Raw genomic sequence first — 22573 nt, forward strand, 5'->3', positions numbered from 1 at the left:
GCCGAGATTGCGCCACTGCACCTGCACCCCAGCCTGGGCAACAGAGTGAGACTCTGTCTCCAAAACAAACAAACAAACAAAAATGCTATAGAGCACTTATAGTGCCTTCTAACGCCACTGATAATTCTTCCTCAAACCCCTTCCCCCTTCCTCCACCTTTTCACCATTGAGCCTCGGGCTCTTTAAGAAGTGAACCATAACTGAGGAAAGAGGAATGCTGGGAAGTTCTCCTCAGCTCAGGTCCGGAGCCTGACGGGAAAAGAGGGCGGAGACTAGGCCTGCGCACGCGTGGTTGGCCGGCTGCTGCGTTGTGATGGATCAGGCGGAATTCCAGAAGAGAAACTAATCCTTGTCTAGGCGCAGAGGGCTTGGTTCATATTCGCAAATTCCCCGTCCGGTGCTCTTCCGGTAGCAGGGAGGCGACAGAAGGTGGGTGCGGCCGCAGTGGTAGTGGGCGGGACGGCGGGGCGGAGGCCACGCCACGTGACGAGGCGTTGCGGCGGGGGCGGTGCCAGGTGGGCTACGCTGCTGGGGCGGCTGCGGATTTCGCCTTAGGGACGCGTTGACACTCACTGGCTGGTCCGCTGCTCTCAGTCGGAGACCACGTTGCCTCGTTAGTCCTCAAAGATGGGCGTGGGAATTCTTGGTGGGAAGGAGAATTTCGGAACGCGTGCTGTTCTCAGAGGAGGGATGAGCGCCCATAGATGTTTGTGGCGAGTGCGCAAAAGTTCTCATCTCTTCTTTGGAACAGTCTTTTCAACCAGTTGTGCGTTTCCATCCCTGACTATTCGGATAAAGACAACTTTGAAGAGCTTTTTGTTTTAGGTTTAATTCGTCCCGTTTAGTTCTTTGACTTTTAGGGGAAGGGAATTTACTGAATGGCCAACTGAGTTTCTTTTCTACAGGAAGGCGATTGTGAAGCGGGTCTCAGAGGGGCTTGATGTCCCCCACCCCTCACACGGAGACCTTGAAAGAGGCAGGTGACTCACTTTCAGTAAGGGCGTGTATGTTGTTCGCCTGCGATGGATGGCATCTTGAGCTCACCTCTAGCGTTAGGCCAAGAAATGGGGCCCTTAGGGAGGCTTCCAGTGAAGGTTGAGTTATGGGTCAGGGCTGGGAGGTTGTTGTGCCCCTCTTTGAGAAATAAAAGGCGACGTGGGCCTCTAAGTACTGACTCTCATGGGGTCAGAAACTATTTCTTAAGTCCATTCTTCTCAGAGTTTGGTAACTTCCTCCCACGTCTTGGTCTGCTGGTCTAATTCCCTTCAATAAACTTCAACGTAGGAAAGACCAGAGTGTGTGTTTTTAAAGATACTAGAGAAGTGGGAGCTGTTGCTGGAAAGCTGTTTTCTTATGTAGCTACTGAAGGAACAGAAAGCAGGAAGAAAGAAAAAAGTTAGTTGTGGCCCCAGAAGAGTTGTTTTTCAAATGCTGAGCCGTGAAGCCTCATGCACTCAACACAAAGCTTTTCTTTCATATAGATAAGCCTGAAGAAAAAAAAAATAATAATAAACCTGAGTATGTATTTTAGGTGTCCAGCTATCCATTACCAAGAAGAAATCTATTCGTTTGAGCCTGAAGAACTCTTTGAGGTAAAAAATTAGAATGAAAGAACCTTTGGATGGTGAATGTGGCAAAGCAGTGGTACCACAGCAGGAGCTTCTGGACAAAATTAAAGAAGAACCAGACAATGCTCAAGTAAGCATTTCATCTTGATTTAAACATTTTAAAAAATTCCTTCTTTTCCGTCTGGTCAACTGAAAAATTTTAGTTAGGCAGTTTCTGGTTTGTAAGTTTAAAATAACCCAAACTGAGACAGGCTCTCGCTGTCGCTCAGAGTATTTATAGTGCAGTGGTGCGATCTCCTTGGCTCACTGCAGCCTCCACCTCCCAGGCTCAAGTGATCTTCCAACCTCAGCCTCCTGTGTAGCTGAGACCACAGGGCACACACCAACACGCTCAGCTATTTTTTTGTATTTTTGGTAGAAATGGGGTTTGGCCACGTTTCCCAGGCTGATCTCAAACTCCTGAGCTCAAGCAATCCACCCGCCTTGGCCTCCCAAAGTTCTGGGATTACAGGCATGAGCCATCATGCCTGGCTGGTTTTTTGCTCTTTGAATGAAAGCTATAACTACGTGGTTTTGTTTGTGTGGAAGGAAAGTAGTATATTTACCATTTTTCCATACTTGTCATTAAAAAAAATTCTCTTGTATCTGGTAGTACTTTTCTTTATTCTGTTAAGAATTTGTGGTCTGTGCTAGTCTCTGGGTATCCAGGACTGAGCAAAGTCAGCTTAGTCCCTCCCTTGTAGCGCTTATATGTTAGTAGAGGAGGCAGAGATTACAAAAATATTGGTCAAATAATATATATAATTACAAACTATGACAAGTACTCTGAAAGAAAAGCCTAAAGTGGGGATCTGACCTAGTTTTGGTTGTGGTCTGAGGCCTGAGAATGGCTAGGAAAGGCCTCTCTAATGAAAGGATGTGTAAGCTGAATTATGAAGAATGAATTCATTAGGCAAAGGGCATGGAAAAGAGTATTACAGACAGAGGAAATTGTGAATAGGAAAGCCCTGAGTTGGGAAGATGCATGGTTCTTTTTAAGACCTGTGGGAACAGTGAGCCTGGAACAGAAAAGGTATGAAAATGGTGATGAAGATAATGAAACAACAACAATAAAAATAGATGGCGTTAGTATATCAGTATGTAGTATATATTATATCATAATCATATGTGACATTATTAACTTAATGCTTATATATGCTTAAGAGTGTGTCAGGCACCATTTTTACCACCATATTATTATCTCCATTTTACAGATGAGGAGACCAAAGCTCAAAAAAGCCAAATAGTTTACCACGGATCACAGTTAGTAGTAAATGACAAAGACTGAATTCAAATCCAGGTGGTCAGACTCCAGAACCTGTGCTATTCTGCTTCTCTATGATACGGCTGTATATATAGTTTGAGGCTGGATTATGCAGGACCTAGTGGACCTTGTTATAAATTTTGGTTTTTATCCTAAGAGCAGTTCATAGCCATTATACGTTTTTTTGTTTGTTTGTTTTTTGTTTGTTTTTTTTTGAGATGGAGTTTTGCTGCAATGTTGTGTTCTTGGTGGCTCACTGCAACCTCCACATCCCAGGTTCAAATGATTCTCCTGCCTCAGCCTCCCCAGTAGCAGGGATTACAGGTGCCTGCCACCACGCCTGGCTAATTTTTTTTTTTTAGGTGGAGATGAGGTTTCACCATATTGGCCAGGCTGGTTTCAAACTCCTGACCTCAGGTGGTCCGCCCACCTCAGCCTCCCAAAGTGCTAGGATTACAGGCATGAGCCACCACACCTGGCCAATTGTAGGGTTTTAAGTGAAAAAGTAAGATGAAACAGATCTGTGTTTGGAAAGATCATTCTGGCTACCCCATAGGGACCCAGAATGGAGAGCACAGAAATCAATGTGGGGGTCAGGCGCGGTGGCTCATGCCTGTAATCCCAGCACTTTGGGAAGCTGAGGCGGGTGGATCATGAGGTCAGGAGATTGAGACCATCCTGGCTAACACGGTGAAACTCTGTCTCTATGAAAAATACAAAAAATTATCCAGGTGTGGTGCCGGGCGCCTGTAGTCCCAGGTACTTGGGAGGCTGAGGCAGGAGAATGGCGTGAACCTGGGAGGTGGAGCTTGCAGTGAGCTGAGATTGTGCCACTGCACTCTAGCCTGGGCGACAGAGCGAGACTCTGTTTCAAAAAAAAAAAAAAAAAAAAAAATCCTTGTGGAGAGATGAGTTAGTTGTTTTGGCAAGGAATTTTTTTTCTGGGACAGTTCTTTTGCTTTACACTCTATAGTTACTGACTTTGTTGTATAAGCGAAGCAATTATATTTTAAAATAATAAAAAATAATTTTATTTTTCACACCATCTCACAGGCAGTATCATTTCTTTTTTTGTTTTCGAGATAGAGTCTTGCTCTGTCACACTCAGGCTGGAGTGCAGTGGCACGATCTCGGCTCACTGCAACCTCCACCTCCCAGGTTCAAGTGATTCTCCTGCCTCAGCCTCCTGCGTAGCTGGAATTACAGGTGTGTGCCACCACGCCTGGCTAACTTTTTATATTTTTGGTAGAGACTGGGTTTCGACATGTTGGCCAGATTGGTTTTGAACTCCTGACCTCAAGTGCTCTGCCCACCTCGGCTTCCCAAAGTGCTGGGATTATAGTTGTGAGCCACCGTGCCCAGCCACAGGCAATATCATAAGAAGACAGGGATGTCAGGTAGATCTTGTTTCACTCATGAACTCTATGCCTTCCTAGAGTGCTGGGCTAAGAAGAGTTCTGAGGTAGTGTCTGTAAGATGTGGAGTGGGGGATGGTGGCATCAATGCCACTTGTTTTCCCTCCAGATGGTAAATTCTTACTCTTTCTCTGCCTAAACTAACCGTTTCTTTGCCAGGTTTTGTGTATTTTAGCTTTTAAATATTTTTTATATCTGATCCTTGATATTCTTCTATATTTCATTATTTTTCTCTCTCTTTTTTGTGTTTCCTTTTTTTGAGACAGGGTCTCACTTTGTTGCCCATACTGGAGCGCAGTGGCGTGAGTATGGCCACTGCACTGTAAGCGAGATCCTCCCACCTCAGCCTCCCAGGTAGCTGACCGCAAACGTGCTCCACCACACCCAACTAATTTTTGTAGAGATGGGGTCTCCTTATGTTGCCCAGACTGGTCCTGAACTCCTGACCTCAAGCAATCCTCCTGCCTTGGCCTCCCAAAGTGCTGGGATTACAGGCATGAGCCATCACACCTGAACTATTTCATTATTTTTCATTTGGACTTTTATGATAGTTTCCTAGCTATTCTCCTTCCTTCAGTCACATATCCCATCAAAACACTGTATGGTGATGCCATTGTACTGTACAGATGGAGTGATATTTCTCCCTTTAAAGACCCTGTTTCCTTCTGTGTGATGAAGCAAAGATCTTTCAGTGTGACATCCAAACCATCCATGTTTAGGCCTTTGTTTCCCTCTCCAGTGTCATCATTCATTGTTCCCACCTTTTCTAATCTATGCTCCTGCCAACTATTTGCAGTTCACTCAAAACTATCTTCTAAAACTAGGTTGCATTTTATTTCCTTGCCTTTGCACATGCCATTTCTTGTGCCGGTGGAAGAAGAAATAAGCTAGGTAGGCTGGCAAAATTTTGTCTCAAAAAAGTTTGTTTGTCGAGGCTGAGGCAGGAGAATGGCGTAAACCCGGGAGGCGGAGCTTGCAGTGAGCTGAGATCTGGCCACTGCACTCTAGCCTGGGCGACAGAGTGAGACTCCGTCTCAAAAAAAAAAAAAAAAACGTTTGTTTGTCATTCACAATAGAATGAGCTGTTCTCTCTCTCTCTTTTTTTAATTGTATAGTGCAGCCACTTTTATTATGGTATCTACAGGTCAATGAATTTTGTCTTCATACTGATTATACTAATCTTGCCATCTCCTCCTCATCCTTCATTGACACACTAGACTGCAGTCTCTCTGAAGTCAGAAATTGGTCTTGTTGACCTGAATCTCCATTTCCTAGCACAGGGATTGGCACAAAGTACATGTTCAATAATTGGAATAAAAGAGCCTCTGTTTCACATATAAGGAAACTGAGCCTGAAGGAATAAGTGATTTCACCAGTGTCTCATGGTAAAACTGGGATACAAACCAGTTTGTTGTTACTCCAGATGCAATATTTCTTTCATTATACCTAGCCTATACACTTTACAAATAATGTGCTTTAAGTTAATTAAATGTTCTTTCTGAATATAAAAATTGTGATAATGGAAATCTCCCTAGCAGCTTAGATTGTAAATTTAAGAGGATAGGAACTGCTCAGTTGTCTTTGGTTTATAGTATTGCTTTCAGTTGAATAGGCTATATTTTTTTGTGATTGAGGGTATAGACTATGACAGGCCAGTTGACAAGCCAGTTGACACAATTGACAATACACAAATTGTGTATTGTTTTCCATGTTGCATTGATGAATCTCCTTTGAATATTAGAAAATAAGAGACAAATAAAAAATGTTTTTTATTTTCTGATTTTCTTTTTTCTTTTTTTTTTTTTTTTGAGACGGAGTCTTGCTCTGTAGCCCAGGCCGGAGTGCAGTGGCCAGATCTCAGCTCACTGCAAGCTCCGCCTCCCGGGTTTACGCCATTCACCTGCCTCAGCCTCTTGAGTAGCTGGGACTACAGGCGCCTGCCACCTCGCCCGGCTAGTTTTTTGTGTTTTTTAGTAGAGACGGGGTTTCACCGTGTTAGCCAGGATGGTCTTGATCTCCTGACCTCGTGATCCGCCCGTCTCGGCCTCCCAAAGTGCTGGGATTACAGGCTGGAGCCACTGCGCCCGGCCTATTTTCTGATTTTCTAAGAGTTTGTTCTGGATATTAAAATTATAGTTGAAGGCCAGGCGCGGTGACTTGTGCCTATAACCCTAGCACTTTAGAGGGCTGAGGTGGGTGGATCAATTGAGGTCAGGAATTCAAGACCAGCCTGGCCAACCTGGTGAAACCCTGTCTCTACTAAAAATACAACAACTAGCTGGGCGTGGTAGTGGGCACCTGTAATCCCAGCTACTTGGGAGGCTGAGGCATGAGAATCACTTGAACCTGGGGGGCGGAAGTTGCAGTGAACTGAGATTGCGCCATTGCACTCCAATCTGGACCACAAAGGGAGACTCCATCTAAAAAAAAAGTTACAGTTTAGCCCTCATATTCATATATGTTGAGCATTCATATTCATTCAGTGAGTTTTTATTCCTGCCTACTATAATCCATAATACTTGAACATTGTTGTGAGCAGTTTACATACCTTAATCCATTTAATGCTCACAACCCTGAGTTAAGTACTGTTTTTCTTCCCACTTTACCTGTGAGGAAGCTGAGTCCTAGATAGTAACCTGTTAAAAGTCACATAATTAATAAATGGTTGAGTCAGGATTTGGACCCCAGCAGTCTGATTCAAGAGCCCAAACGCTTAACCAGGATGGTAAACTGTATTAGTTACTTTGTTTTCAGAAAGACTACAGAGATGAAAAGATAGGACTTCTGCTCTTGAGGTAATTGATAGTGTAATGGAGAGAAAAGTTATGGGAATGGGAGAAGTAATATTTATTTGTTGAGTGACTGTGCCTTGTGAGAAGCTGTGCTAAGCATATCTTACACATTCTCATTTAAACCTAATTGTCTTCAAACTTGTATGCTTTCTGCCACCTTTTTTTTTTTTTTTTTTTTTTTTTTTTGGAGTCTTGCTTTGTAGCCCAGGCTGAAGTGCAGTGGTGCGATCTCGGGTCACTGTAACCTCCACCTCCTGGGCTCATGCAGTTCTCCTGCCTCAGCCTGCCAAGTAGCTGGGATTACAGGCGCCCACCACCACACCTGGCTAATTTTTGTATTTTTAATAGAGACGGGGTTTCACCATGTTGGCCGGCTGGTCTTGAACTCTGCCTGCCTCAACCTCCCAAAGTGCTGGGATTACCGGTGTGAGCCACTGCGCCTGGCCTATGCCGCCTTTTGTACAAATTCAAAATCAAGGCCAGGCATGGTGGCTCATACCTGTAATCCCAGCACTTTGGGAGGCCGAGGTGGGTGGCTCACTTGAGGTCAGGAGTTCAAGACCAGCCTGGCCAACATGGTGAAACCCCATCTCTACTAAAAATACAAAAAAATTAGCCAGTCCTGGTGGTACATGCCTGTGAGCTCAGCTACGTGGGAGGCTGAGGCAGGAGAATCACTTGAACCCAGGAGGTGGAGGCTGCAGTGAACAGAGATTGCTCTACTGCACTCCAACCTGGGCAACAGAGAAAGATTCCATCTAAAAAAAAAAAAAAAAATACAAAATCACAGTCTTATGTAATTGCTTTAAAATTGTGTGAGGTGCATTGGGAGCATAGGGGAAGGAGCCCTAAATCTATTTGAGAGGGAGAGTAAGGCTTCACAGAGCAGGTAGCAATTGAATCATAACAACTGACTAAAAGTTTCAGACAGAGAAAATATAGCAGAGAAAATAGCCAAGTCATGGAGGGGTGAGATAATGTGGTGTGTTTAATAGTTGAGTATTGATAATAAAGTGGGAAAAGAAAATAGATTTAAAAATGGTTAGGTAGGATTGATCAAATTTAGAGATTGTTTATGAGGTGTGAAGGTCAAAGAGGAGTCCAAGGATACTTACAGGTTTTGGGGTTTATGGTGATACCATTTACTGAGGGGTTAGAACAGGATTTAGTAGGAAGTACTAAGTGCAGTTTGGGGTCTGTTGTGTTTAAAGGGCTTGTGGGATATTCAAGTGGTAAATTGCACAAGGAGGCATTTGCACATAAAAATCTGGGATTTGGAGATTGAAAAGTTATCTACTTGGAGATGTAGGGCTTCCAGATAAAATACAGGATGCCAGGTTAAATTTTACTGTCAAATAAACAATGGTAATTTTTATTATAAGAGTATTGCATGCAATACTTGGAACACACTTATTCTAAAATAGCATTATTTCAGCTATAGCTAAAAAGAAGGTTTCCTTTTCCTGTAAGATAGTAGGACAGTTTGCTGAGTGGTTTGTAGGTAAGGTGGAGGGGGTTGAGGGATTTTGAGGGAGTTCTTAGTTACTTCTTTTTACCTGGTGAAATTGAAACATCAATGAGCGGGAAAGATGTAGAGTTTGGACTTGTGAGCTATGAAGGTTTAGAAAAGTTACTTTCTGAGGTAAAAGAAACCAGTCAGGGAAATATAACAGAAATATCAGAAAAATTTTAGAAATTGAGTTGATAAGGCAAAGTAATTTTTATTGAATCTGGCCAGGCATTATGGCTCACGCCTGTAATCCCAGCACTTTGGGAGGCCAAGGCGGGCGGATCACGAGGTCAGGAGATAAAGACCATCCTGGCTAACATGGTGAAACCCCGTCTCTACTAAAGATACAAAAAAATTAGCCAGGTGTGGTGGCGTGCTTGTAGTCCCAGCTACTCAGGAGGCTGAGGCAGGAGAATGGCGTGAACCTGGGAGGCAGAGCTTGTAGTGAGCCGAGACTGCACCACTGCACTCCAGCCTGGGTGACAGAGTGAGACTCCGTCTCAAAAAAAAAATATATATATATATATTTTTTGTTGAATCTTAAACACTCGTTTTGGTAATTTGAAGAGGTATATAATACTTTTAACATCCTCTTCATTTTGCAAGTGTCAGTAAATATTGTTATTTAAGTATAATGTTTAAGAACATGCACTTTGGATTGAATAGACTTACATTCCTTCATTTAGCAAGTATTTATTAAATGCCACAGTTATTAAAATAATAAGTATGAGAACTAGCACTTTGGCTGGGTGCAGTGGCTCACGCCTGTACTCCCAGCACTCTGGGAGGCCAAGGCAGGCAGATCACCTGAGGTCAGGAGTTCGAGACCAGCCTGACCAACATGGAGAAACCCTGTCTCTACTAAAACTACAAAATTAGCCGGGCGTGGTGGCGCATGCCTGTAATCCCAGCTACTCGGGAGGCTGAGGGAGGAGAATCACTTGAACCCTGGAGGCGGAGGTTGTGGTGAGCCGAGATCACGCCATTGCACTCCAGCCTGGGCAAGAAGAGCAAAACTCCATCTCAAAAGAAGAAAAAAAAGAACTAGCATTTTGTGTTCGTATCATGCTTACTTTTGACTTTGACTAACTAAGATGCCATGCTGTGTACTTTATTTATATTAAGTCATTTGCCCCCTCCCTCCCCATTGGCCCTATGGGTTAGGTAATATTATCTTTATTTTACAGATAAATTGAAACTAAGAAAGATTAAATAGCTTGTTTAGGAGCCAAGATCATATGTTTCTGTCTGCTGTTAGAACCCATAGTCATTACTGTTATGTTGACTGTGTTGGGCGGTTGGGTATACAGGGTTGAAAAAAACAGATATTGTCCATAATGGATGTGATCTTTTCAGTCTAATGTGTGTGTAGGGGGAAGGATGAATGTTAGGCATTATTCAAATTATCCAAATAAGTAATGAAATGATTTAGTGCTGTGAGAGAAAGGAGATGGGAGAGATTACTACAATGGGGGAACTTTATTTCAATTGGGCCAGAGTTTGAATTCATTGTAGTAATTACTTTATATTTTCACATGTATGACAGTGCTATGTTGGGTTTTAGAACAGAGAGACTGGCTGGGTGCGGTGGCTCTTGCCTGTAGTCCCAACACTTTGGGAGGTGGAGGTGGGCGGGTCACCTGAGGTCAGGAGTTCAAGACCACCCTGACCAACATGGTGAAACTCTGTCTCTACTAAAAATACAAAAATTAGTTGGGCATAGTGGTGGATGCCTGTAATACCAGCTACTCGGGAGGCTGAGGATTGCTTGAACCCGGGAGGCAGAGGTTGCAGTGAGCTGAGATGGCGCCATTGCACTCCAGCCTGGGCAACAGAGTGAGACTCCATGTCAAGAAGAAGAAGAAGGAGAAGGAGAAGGAGAAGGAGAAGGAGAAGGAGGGAGGGGGAGGGGGAGGGGGAGGGGAGGGAGGGGGAGGAGGAGGAGGAGGAGGAGGAGAGGAGGAGGAGGAGGAGGAGGAAAGAACAGAGAGACTGAGTTTGATTCCCATCTGTGCACGTAGTCTCTTTGTGACCTTGGGCAAGTTGCTGAACATCTCTTAGCTTCACTTTCCTCATCTATAAAGAAGGGATATCTTATAGAGAGCACCTCTTTGGGTGCTCAATACATATCATGGGAAGTGTTGAATTAATGCAGTGGTTCCTAGTTTTTGGCATTTAATAGTCTGAAGAAATTTCTTTTTTTTTTTTTTTTTTTTTTGAGACAGAGTCTCGCTCTGTCGCCCGGGCTGGAGTGCAGTGGCCGGATCTCAGCTCACTGCAAGCTCCGCCTCCCGGGTTCACACCATTCTCCTGCCTCAGCCTCCCGAGTAGCTGGGACTACAGGCGCCCACCACCGCGCCCGGCTAATTTTTTTTTTGTATTTTTTAGTAGAGACGGGGTTTCACCGTGTTAACCAGGATGGTCTCGATCTCCTGACCTCGTGATCCGCCCGTCTCGGCCTCCCAAAGTGCTGGGATTACAGGCTTGAGCCACCGCGCCTGGCCAAGAAATTTCTAAAGTAACTTTGGAACTAACATAGCTACTCACTTATTTTGCTACATGTGGGGAGATTAAAAATACAACTGCCATTTATTACCATCAGTGATTCAGAAAAGTAAGACTTTTTAAAAAAACTTTATGTTTTGAAATATGTAAGGGTATTTTAACATTAAAAAAAGGATGGTTATAATTTCAGAATAAAGAACCATTCAAAATAGGCATTTACATTTTTAAAATGTTTCATGATTACATTTTGTTTTAAAACGTTTTAAAGAATGTAGTAAGAATAAATAGGATTCTGTCTGTGGTGATTTTATGTATAATGAGCAGATTGCATTGACACTCTTGTATCTTTTCTGTCATTAACAGAAAAGACAGCTTGTAAGTCTAAAATGATTGAAATCCAAACTCTAAATGATTCAGATTTAATTTTTCTTTTTCTTTTTTTTTTTTTTGAGGCAGAGGCTCTCTCTGTTGCCCAGGCTGGAGTGTAGTGGCACAATCTCAGCTTACTGCAGCCTCTCCTTCCGGGTTCAAGCAATCCACTGCACTCCAGCCTGGGCAACAGAGAAAGATTCCATCTAAAAAAAAAAAAGTGATTCTCCTGCCTCAGCCTTCCTGGTAGCTGGGACTATAGGTGTGAGCCACCACGCTCAGCCACATTTAATTTCATTGATTGCTCCTTTTTGCCAGGTGCGGTGGCTCACACCTGTAATCCCAGCACTTTGGCAGGCCAAGGTGGGCAGATCACCTGAGGTCAGGAGTTTGAGACCAGCCTGGCTAACATAGCAAAACCCCGTCTCTATTGGAAAAAACACAAAAATTCGCCGGGTGTGGTAGCGCAAGCCTGTAGTCCCAGCTACTTGGGTGGCTGAGGCAGGAGAGTCGCTTGAACCCAGGTGGTGGAGGTTACAGTAAGCCAAGATCGCGCCATTGCATTCCTGGGTGACAGAAGAGACTCCATCTCAAAAAAAAAAAAAAAAATTATTTATTGCTCCCTTTTAAACACACTATCTAAAAAATAGATAGTGCTCAGCATTTGGAATAATTATGTATTACTCCCATATATCAAAATTACATTTGAAAAGTAGATAAAAGTATTTTAAAAGATTCTCTAATTCTGAAAGATTGTCTTCGTAAAGATTAAATCTAGTCTAATAACTTGTAAATTTTGACTTTTGAGGTGTTTGTGAAGGTATTTATGATTAGACTGTTTAAGAGATTAATAGGGCCGGGTGTGGTGGCTCATGCCTGTAGTTCCAGAACTTTGGGAGGCTGAGGTGTGTGGATCACGAGGTCAGGAGTTTGAGACCAGCCTGGCCAATATGGTGAAACCCTATCTCTACTAAAAATACAAAAAATAGCTGGGTATGGTGGCGCATACCTGTAGTCCCAGCTACTTGGGCAGCTGAGGCAGAAGAATCACTTGAATCTGGGAGGCAGAGGTTGCAGTGAGCCAAGATTGTGCCACTGCACACCAGCCTGGGTGACAGAGCAAGACTCCATCTCAAAAAAAAAAAAAAAAAAAAGATGAATAGGATAGAATAATTTTTTTTTTTTGCTTGAATTTCTAGTTTACTTACATACACTGTATTCATTGCTCTTTTTTCTTTTCTTTTCTTTTTTAAAGGAGTATGGAAGTGCCCAACAGCCAAAAATTCAAGAAAGTGAATTGAAAATTAGTGGTGTGTTTTCAGTTAATGAGAGACCTCTTGGTAAGAAATGGAACTGTGTAAGTTAATTACAATTAGTATTTGCTTATTCTGACTTGTAAAATTGAGAGAAAGCATCTTTTCATGTATGTCTTTCTCTTTCTTTAGAGCTGTGGTTTTTCAAACTGTGAGTAGCTGGTTTTCAGCAGCGTTTTAAAAAATAAAATGGAATAAGATTATATCAGAATATGATATGTATAGTAAGGAAACATATTGTTTCATAAAATTTCTGTTTCAGTGATTGAAGTGAACACACATCCCCACATTTACAAACATATGTATATGAGAACTGGGTTATAATATTAAATGTATTTCCTACTTTGAGTCATGGTAAAAAAAAAAATTGAAACCTCAGTTTTGGAGTGCTTATTGCCTCATTGATACTTATTGCCTCATTGATACTGGATTTCAAGATAGGGAATTTGTCCTAAAAAAGAGAGACTGGGCTGGGTGTGGTGGCTAACACCTGTAATCTCAGCAACTTGGGAGACTGAGGCAGGTGGATGGCTTTTGCTCAAGAGTTTGAGACCAGTCTGGGCAACATAGTGAGACCTTATCTCTGCTAAAAATTAAAAAAAAATTAGCTGGGTGTGGTGGCGTGTGCCTGTAGTCCCAGCTACTCAAGAGGCTGAGGCGGCAGGATTAGTTAATCCTGGGAGTTTGAGGCTTCAGTGAGCTATGATTGCACCACGGCCTTCCAGCCGGGGTGACAGTGAGACCCTGTCTCAGAAAAAGAAAGAGAGAGAGAGAGAGGGAGAGAGAGAGACTGAGACTGTATATGCATTAGTATTGATACTAAAACTTTTTTTATTTTGTTTTGATAGCCCAGCAGTTGAACCCAGGCTTTCAGCTTTCTTTTACATCATCTGGCCCAAGTGTATTGCTTCCTTCAGTTCCAGCTGTTGCTATTAAGGTTTTTTGTTCTGGTTGTAAAAAAATGCTTTATAAGGGCCAAACTGCATATCATAAGACAGGATCTACTCAGCTCTTCTGCTCCACACGATGCATCACCAGACATTCTTCACCTGCCTGCCTGCCACCTCCTCCCAAGAAAACCTGCACAAACTGCTCGAAGTATAAAATTCTTAACATCCCTTTTTACTGTACCTTTTTTTAGTGTGTATATAGTTTAGTTCAAACATGCTGTTGATACTTTAAATCTCTTTAGCATGTATCCGTAGAAATAACTTTTTAGCTAATGGAAGAATTAGCCAATTTTAAAGTTTTGCAACATTAAATAAGTGACGTGGTGTTAGAATGATGATTAAACCAGTTTTCTGTCACTTTAGATTTTACTATGGAAAGAAATAACAAATGACATGTGGGAATTGCAGGACTATCCTGTAATTGTAGACACCCACCATTTAAATTTATTTAACAGTTATCTTGAAAGTTATTTGGTATAGCATAAAATAATTTCACTCTTTTAATAGTATATGAAAGCTATTTAATTCTTTAAAAAGTAAAAACTCCACATGGTCAGAAAAATGTGTTTATTTCTAATGTCCTTGTGGGGTCATTGTTGCTTTACAATAATGCTTAGATGCAGAGAGAAGAAAATACAGCAACAAAGTCACATAAATCTTTCCCTGCCTTAGTACATTTGAAGGATTTGGCATGTTTTACCTATTACTGTGGTAGTGTAATTTGAGGAATACAGTGTGTTGTTAGTAGTCACTATGGGCAAAAAATGGTAAGAGCTTGCTTTTAAACTGTGGCTCTATCATTTATCTCTGTGACTTCGGACTAGATATTTAACTTTCTAAGCCTCCATTTCTCATCAGTAAATAATAGTTGCTTCCTAGGATTTTAATGAGACAGTGTTAGCACATGGCCTAGCGCACAGCAAGTACTTAATAAACGGAATCCTGTTATTGATAATAAAAATTATATCATGTGTTACTGTTTATAGTTAACATGATAAATATATTAAATTTAATAAATATATGTATATATAATACATATTACTTTGTATACTTAACATATCATTTGTAGGCCCCTATTTTGTCTTTGGCCGTGTTTATCTGCTTTGTGTCTTGACCTAAACTATCTAAAAGTAGATCCTGCTATATGGAAATTTCCAGCTAAACAGGAGAGAGGATGTTTTTTTTCTTTGTTGGCCATGCTGGAGTGCAGTGGCATGATCACTGCTCACTGCAGCCTTGAACTCCCTGGGCTCAGATGATCCTCCCACCTCAGCCTTTCAAGTAGCTGGGACCACAGGCACACACCACCATGCCCGGCTAATTTTTATATTTTTTGTAGAGATGGTTTTGCTATGTTGCCCAGGCTGTTCTCAAACTCCTGGGCTCAAGCAATTAGCCTGCCTCAGCCTCCCAAAGTGCTGGGACTATTGGCATGAGCCATCATACCTGGCCAGGAGAGAGGAATTTTAAAATATTTATATACTCTAAATTAGTTTGTTGCAAAATACCCTTCTAATTAACACTTTTATGTCGTTCTCATGAAACTAATCTGAAGAAGTAAACTTAGTTTTCTTTTTTTTTTTTTTTTTTTTTTTTGAGACGGAGTCTCGCTCTGTTGCCGGGGCTGGAGCGCAGTGGCCGGATCTCAGCTCACTGCAAGCTCCGCCTCCTGGGTTTACGCCATTCTCCTGCCTCAGCCTCCTGTGTAGCTGGGACTACAGGCGCCCGCCACCTCGCCCGGCTAGTTTTTTGTATTTTTTTAGTAGAGACGGGGTTTCACCGTGTTCGCCAGGATGGTCTCGATCTCCTGACCTCGTGATCCGCCGGTCTCGGCCTCCCAAAGTGCTGGGATTACAGGCTTGAGCCACCAGGCCCGGCCTTAGTTTTCTATTTTTAGATATTGTTTCAACATACCAAATATCAAAATAAAATTAAATAATTTTATTTATTTAAAGAACATAACACAACTTATACATCCAAATGCCTATTGTTTTCTTAAAAGTAGTCACCCCGTCAGTGACTTTTTAGCATAAGATTAGGAGACAGATTCTTATCTTTTCCGCATGCATTTGATTGTTACAAATTTTCTTTTTTTTTTTTTTTTTTTGAGACGGAGTCTCGCTCTGTCACCCAGGCTGGAGTGCAGTGGCCGGATCTCAGCTCACTGCAAGCTCCGCCTCCCGGGTTCACGCCATTCTCCTGCCTCAGCCTCCCGAGTAGCTGGGACTACAGGCGCCTGCCACCTCGCCCGGCTAAGTTTTTGTATTTTTAGTAGAGACGGGGTTTCACTGTGTTACCCAGGATGGTCTCGATCTCCTGACCTCGTGATCCGCCCGTCTCGGCCTCCCAAAGTGCTGGGATTACAGGCTTGAGCCACCGCGCCCGGCCTGATTGTTACAAATTTTCAAAGGCGCTTGATACCTTAATCAGGCTAATATAGTAGCTAATTAAATTGAGTCATACTGTTAAAACATGAGATTTATAAAATTAAAAGTTAAAAAATAGTCTAAAGGATTATCTTAAGTTTTGTCTTAAAAAATTAGAAAAACGTTTGAGCTATGTTATTGTTGGAAGAGGTGTGGTTTTTCTAAGGTAAATGTTATGGTATAACACTCATTTGAGTGTGTAAAGTTCAGAGTACATTTATAATTTATGTGCACAGATTTTCATTATAAAATTACTCTCTTTGATTTACGTATTTTTACTTACTATTTTTTTACTTATTATGCCACTGGCAGATTCACCTTATTAAGTGAAACTCTTAATTGCTCTGTTTTCAGTAGAAAAATCACTTTTCAAAATTAATACTTCATCTGTATATTATAAGCATATTCTTTTGGTTTCCAAGATTTGCTGTCGTATTTTTACAGTTGAGTTTTAAATAATTAAAATAATTTTCATTGTTGTTATTTTCTCATGGTTTACCATTGAATACACCTGTATAATAAAGGTGCTAGATGGGAGGCACTATAGTGGAATAATTAATTCCATAGACTAGAGTCAGACTACCTGGATTTGTATTTCAGCTTTACTGCCTACTAGCAATATGATTTTGACAAGCTGTTTAACCTCTGATTCAGTTTCCTCATCTGTAAAGTGGCAGTTGCAGTAATACCTAACCTCATAGTAGTTTGGGGATTTTTTTTTTTTTTGAAACAGGGTCTCATTCTGTCACCCAGGCTGGAGTGCGGTTGTGTGATCCCACCTCACCACAGCCTCTGCTTCCTGGGCTCAAGCAGTCCTCCCAGCTCAGCATCCTGAGTAACTGAGACCATGGGCATGCGCCAGCATGCCCTGCTAATTAAAAAAAATTTTTTGTAGAGATTGGGTCTTGCTGTGTTGCCCAGGCTGGAGTGCAGTGGCATGATCATGGCTCATTGGAGCTTTGAACTCCCCGGGCTCAAGCAATCCTTCTGCCTTGGCCTCCCAAAGTGCTAGGATTATGTGGGTAAGCCACTGCACTCTGTCATTTTTGTGGTATTTAAATTGGATAATTTGAGTAAAGAGAATAATGCTTGGTGCATAGTAATTACTCAACACACTTATTGTAGTATATATTATAGCCATTATTATATACTTTGCCATTTACTTTGTGGCCTGCACTAGTGTTTATATAATTAGTGACTATTTCCTTTAGTTTTTATACTTGTCAGAAGAATGGCAATACTTAGCCTCTGTTTTACCAGGGTATTGCTATTTGTGGTTATTGCAATAATTAGCTTTTACAAATTGGCTCTAGGAATCTCACAGAACCACTCAATTATTTTTGTTCTTCCTATCTCGTTCCTGTTTCCATCTGTCCTCTGATACAAAGCCTTAACAGCCCTTTTGTCATATGTTTCTTTGATTTTTTCAGTTATAGCTAAATATTATATATCATGCTTATTTTTTTGTATTCTGGTAGCTCATTTGTTTCTCAAAATCTTGCACTTTCAACTTTTAAACATTTCGTTTATTGTCTTGGCTGGACGCGGTGGCTTGTGCCTGTAATCCCAACACTTTGGGAGGCCGAGGCAGGCGGATCACGAGGTCAGGAGTTTGAGACCAGCCTGGCCAATATGACGAAACCCTGTCTCTACTAAAAATACAAAAATTAGCCTGGCATGGTGGCATGGGCCTGTGTCCCAGCTACTCGGGCGGGAGGCTAAGACAGGAGAATCGCTTGAACCCAGGAGGTGGAGGATGTAGTGAGCCAAGATCGTGCCACTGCATTCCAGCCTGGGCAGCAGAGTGAGACTCTGTCTCACACACACACAAAAAATTCATTTATTGTCTCGTTTCAGTTCTACTTTGGGCAGCCTCTGGCTAGTAAGAGAACCAGTGTCTTGTGGTCTGGAGTTGTGGTCTGGAGTTCTACTTTGGGCAGCCTCTGGCTAGTAAGAGAACCAGTGTCTTGTGGTCTGGAGTCAGTGGTCTGGACCACTGACTGGTCCCATTGGCTACAGCAGATGAAACTTGGTTGGGGCTGGAAGCCTTCCTATTTTTGTTTTCAGCATCTGGCTGGCTGTGTGTGTGTGTGTGTGTGTGTGTGTGTGTGTGTATATATATATATATATATATTTTTTTTTTTTTTTGAGATGATGTCTAGCTTTGTTGCCCAGGCTGGAGTGCAGTGGCACAATCTCGGCTCACTGCAACCTCCGCCTCCCGGGTTCAGGCGATTCTCCTGCCTCAGCCTCCCGAGTAGCTGGGATTACAGGCACACACTACCACACCCAGCTAACTTTTGTATTTTTAGTAGAGACGGGGTTTCACTGTGTTGGCCAGGCTGGTCTTGAACTCCTGACCTCATGATCCGCCCACCTCGGCCTCCCAAAGTGCTGGGATTACAAGCGTGAGCCACCATGCCCGGCCCTGGCTGGTTATATTTTAAATAGAATTCGCTCTTGACAAATTTATGAATTAGGTATTATAAACCCCATTTTATACATGAGGAAATTGAGATAGTAATTACATCATTCATTGTCACTCACCTGATAAATAGCAGAACTCATCATCAAACCAAGCTTTGCAGACACCTTATCCTTTTTCTACCATACAATACTTGCCCTTAGTAAGTGTTATTTCAGCTCACAAAGAGGAGGAAGTTACAATTGTGAAGAATACATTTCATTTTTACCTTTGTTACTTATTTTTAGAGACATTTTAAATCCTAAGGATGTGATCACAACTCGCTTTGAGAATTCCTCTCCTAGCAAAGATTTCTGCAGCCAATCATGCTTGTCGTCTTATGAGCTAAAGAAAAAACCTGTTGTTACCATATATACCAAAAGCATTTCAACTAAGTGCAGTATGTGTCAGAAGAATGCTGATGTAAGTTACATTTTACTTTTATTGGGATTCTGCTCAAAGAGATTTTTTTTAGCTGGCTCTGCTTATTTTGTGTGTGTGTGTGTGTGTTTATTTCCTAGACTCGATTTGAAGTTAAATATCAAAATGTGGTACATGGTCTTTGTAGTGATGCCTGTTTTTCAAAATTTCACTCTACAAACAACCTCACCATGAACTGTTGTGAGAACTGTGGGAGCTATTGCTATAGTAGCTCTGGTCCTTGCCAATCCCAGAAGGTTTTTAGTTCAACAAGTGTCACGGCATACAAGCAGGTATGAATATCTATTTGTTGCATGTAGTTAGGCCCACTCCTTCTGATTTGGCTGCACAGGGATGAACTAAATGAGAGTGAGTTCCTTCCATTAGTCCATCCTGATATGTGATTTCCCTTCTAGAAAATGAGATATATTCTGATGGTGCGAGGGATGATTGTGATGGTAAGTTGATATAGGTAAAATAAGTCCCTTTTTAAAGGCTCCCTTCGTAGCTAAGAATTCACAAATGAGATTTCTTTTCTTTTCTTTTTTTTTTTTTTAGTTAAGATGGGGTTTTGCCATGTTGCTCAGGCCGGTCTTGAACTCCTGAGCTCAAGCCATCCACCCACCTCAGCCTCCCAAAATGCTGGGATTACAGGCGTAAGTAACCACATCCCGGCCTCAAATGTAATTTCATGATTTTCTTTGAGCATGAAATATTTTGTGATGTATTGATAGCAAGAATACCATATTATAAATAAGCCATAAGCAAGAGTTAAGATGATAAAATCAGTGAATCTAAACAAAGCTTGTCTTTTTCATTTTAAAATGTGTTTGGGAATGAATTGTAATTATTTGGTCAACACTGTCTTATGAGAATACTTCAAGTAATTTTATTTATTGTAATGAATAAATGCAGTAAGCTTGTTACTAAATATATCACCTTGTGTCAATTTAATTATTACTGATTTGTGGTTTTAAAAAGTTTTTCTTAAAGATGTAAAGATGTATCTTGTAAATGATAATTAAACGTTTTTTTCAGTTAGCAAGTTTGATTTGTTACTTCCTCTGAGCAGTTGGTAATGGACATATGGACATTCATCACTGAAAATAATCTCTTTTTTTAAGAATTGCCATTTTTGGCAGTCTGGTTACTACTTTCACAGGAAAAGAATCCATGTTATTTTATATATGATCCCAAAATGAGTTCCATTTCTAATTTTGTTACTAGTATTGTGCTCTGTCTTTTTACTAGGAAGATTATGTCATGAAACCTCAAAATTTATATTTTCCTACGATTTCCTTTCATATTGAGAGACCTTATAATGTGTCACTGACAGGGTAGTGTAGTGGTTAGGAGCCTGAACTTTGGAGCCTGATGAAATGAGTTTAATTTCCTACTTCTGCTCATCTGTTAATTTAATTAAAGTTAATTTGAACTTTTTGTTAATGTAATTTTTGAGAGCACTTCACTCTGTCGTTAAAAGGATTCTGTGACACACTATATATCGATTGCTTAGCCTGGGGCCTGGCTCATGATACGCATTTAGTAAGTTATAGTATTGGTTATGTAAATGGTAGCTATTTTTATTATTTCTTAAAACATGAATAAACTTATGAGCAGATTTTATTATGAAACTCAGCTTGAAAAATAGATCGTTCTGTAGGATCTCTATTAATATACATTAAGTATCATTTCTATCTCCTGCTGAAGAATCTCACAAATTAAGTAACCTTAAAGGTGGTAGACTCTTCTAGATTGATGTACAAGACTATACCGAGAATGGCCCTTTGGTTCATGGATTCGCTGGTCTTCTCTGATTATTGGTGATGAAAAAGTATGTAATGATTACCTAATTCATTACTTATGTTTGAATTAATGTGTTTTGTTTGCTAAGATCTCTATCTGAGTAGTTACTAATTTCTTCAGTTTCTATTTTATTACTGTCTGGAAGAACTTACTTTCCCACCTCCCAATAGTGTGGTTTCATCATCATGCTCAAATATTTCAACCAAGAGCTGTGGTTGTAGTAGCTTTTCTTTTTAGTTTTTTGAACAATATGTAAATATGTATGCTTGTACTAGGTATCTAATGTTCTTTTATTTTAATAGAATTCAGCCCAGATTCCTCCATATGCCCTGGGGAAGTCATTGAGGCCCTCAGCTGAAATGATTGAGACTACAAATGATTCAGGAAAAACAGAGCTTTTCTGCTCTATTAATTGCTTATCTGCTTACAGAGTTAAGACTGTTACTTCTTCAGGTAATGTTTAAATTTGATAAATTTATATATTTAATAACTATTGAAGAAAAATGTAACTGCTTTTCTTTGATTTTGTTACAAGCTAAATTTATCTCGTTAGTTAAATAAAGACCCAAGATTGACTTTTAAATAACTGACTTGTGTGTGAAAATAGGTTTTCACTGATTTTCTTGGTTGCAATATATACAGTATTTTATAGTTTCATATGTGAGAAGAAAGAAAAAACACTTAAAATTTCCAAGTTAGTTTTTGTCTAAGTGGGACTTAATAGAGGTTAGTTGTAGTTAGATTTCAGATTTTTGTAAAGTTCCTTGATTTTTTTGGTATATTATTATTTAATTTTTTCATTCTCCCAATACATTTTTGTATTGTTTGTTCATTGGTATAACTTAATCATTGTTTTTTATTTTTTGTCATCAAGGTGTCCAGGTTTCGTGTCATAGTTGTAAAACCTCAGCAATCCCTCAGTATCACCTAGCCATGTCAAATGGAACTATATACAGCTTCTGCAGCTCCAGTTGTGTGGTCGCTTTCCAGGTATGATCTGAGGTAGCACATCATGCTTGTGATTCTCTTAGGCATTGATCTGTGGCACAGTGTTAACTGCTGAAGGCCTGTTCTTATGAAAATTTAAATTTGAATTAAAAAGAAAAAATTTGTTTTGTTTCATCCAGGGTCCCAACCAGGTCATTTCTATAAAATATCTGAACCCAGATATTGGGTCTTAGCAGTTTCTTCTTTATTTAGGATACTTGCCTAAACTGTCATTCCCTCCCACTTTCTCCCTTGGGTCTCTCCCCTTCACAAAGATGGAAGCTAGGATTATGGTTTGGGTAGGTGGTATGGTGAAGAACAGTAGCCTGATGGGATTCACATGCCCCTTCCTCTCTCATCCTGTGTCAGATACCTAGTGACTCCTGGCATGGAATTGTAAGCATCCACTTGTCCCATTTTCTCCTCCCTCTCTGCAATACACACACAGAGTAGAGTTTAGTAATCTCCGGGGTAGGAACATGCCTGATGCAGTATCCCTGGCATTAGGGAGAAAGAGACTGTTGGTGGCTGTTGTGTCTTAATAGCCATCAGAAGCTGGTTGATAATGGGAGTGCAGCTAGGGGGAGGTTTTGGGGGGAAGGAGAAGCCTGCTCTAATTTATTAGAGGCATACATTAGAGGTCTTTGTCAGGAAAGCCTGAATTCTAGTCCTTGACCTTTTAATGTTGTATTTCTCAGTCCTTTTATTGTGGAAGTATGCCATTTAAACTCTTTCCGTGACATAG

The 22573-nt window shown here is 41.0% G+C and overlaps 1 protein-coding gene across 9 annotated transcripts in view; it reads left to right on the plus strand.

Moving 5' to 3' along the window:
* The first annotated feature begins 255 nt into the window (after positions 1 to 255).
* The window catches only part of LOC105494691 (zinc finger MYM-type containing 6), a 47947-nt gene continuing 25629 nt past the window's right edge, over positions 256 to 22573 (plus strand). For 2 of the 9 annotated variants that reach the window (XM_071096320.1, XM_071096323.1), the window contains exons 1-8: positions 258 to 429; positions 1532 to 1698; positions 12718 to 12802; positions 13624 to 13873; positions 18864 to 19038; positions 19137 to 19328; positions 21144 to 21294; positions 21716 to 21831. In XM_071096320.1, the coding sequence (XP_070952421.1) occupies positions 1606 to 1698; positions 12718 to 12802; positions 13624 to 13873; positions 18864 to 19038; positions 19137 to 19328; positions 21144 to 21294; positions 21716 to 21831 (1062 nt within the window). In that variant the 5' untranslated portion in view covers positions 258 to 429; positions 1532 to 1605. The other 7 variants (XM_071096316.1, XM_011763368.3, XM_071096308.1 and 4 more) reach the window with 7 other exon arrangements.

The sequence above is a fragment of the Macaca nemestrina genome, chromosome 1, assembly GCF_043159975.1.
Source record: "Macaca nemestrina isolate mMacNem1 chromosome 1, mMacNem.hap1, whole genome shotgun sequence".
NCBI lineage: Eukaryota > Metazoa > Chordata > Mammalia > Primates > Cercopithecidae > Macaca > Macaca nemestrina.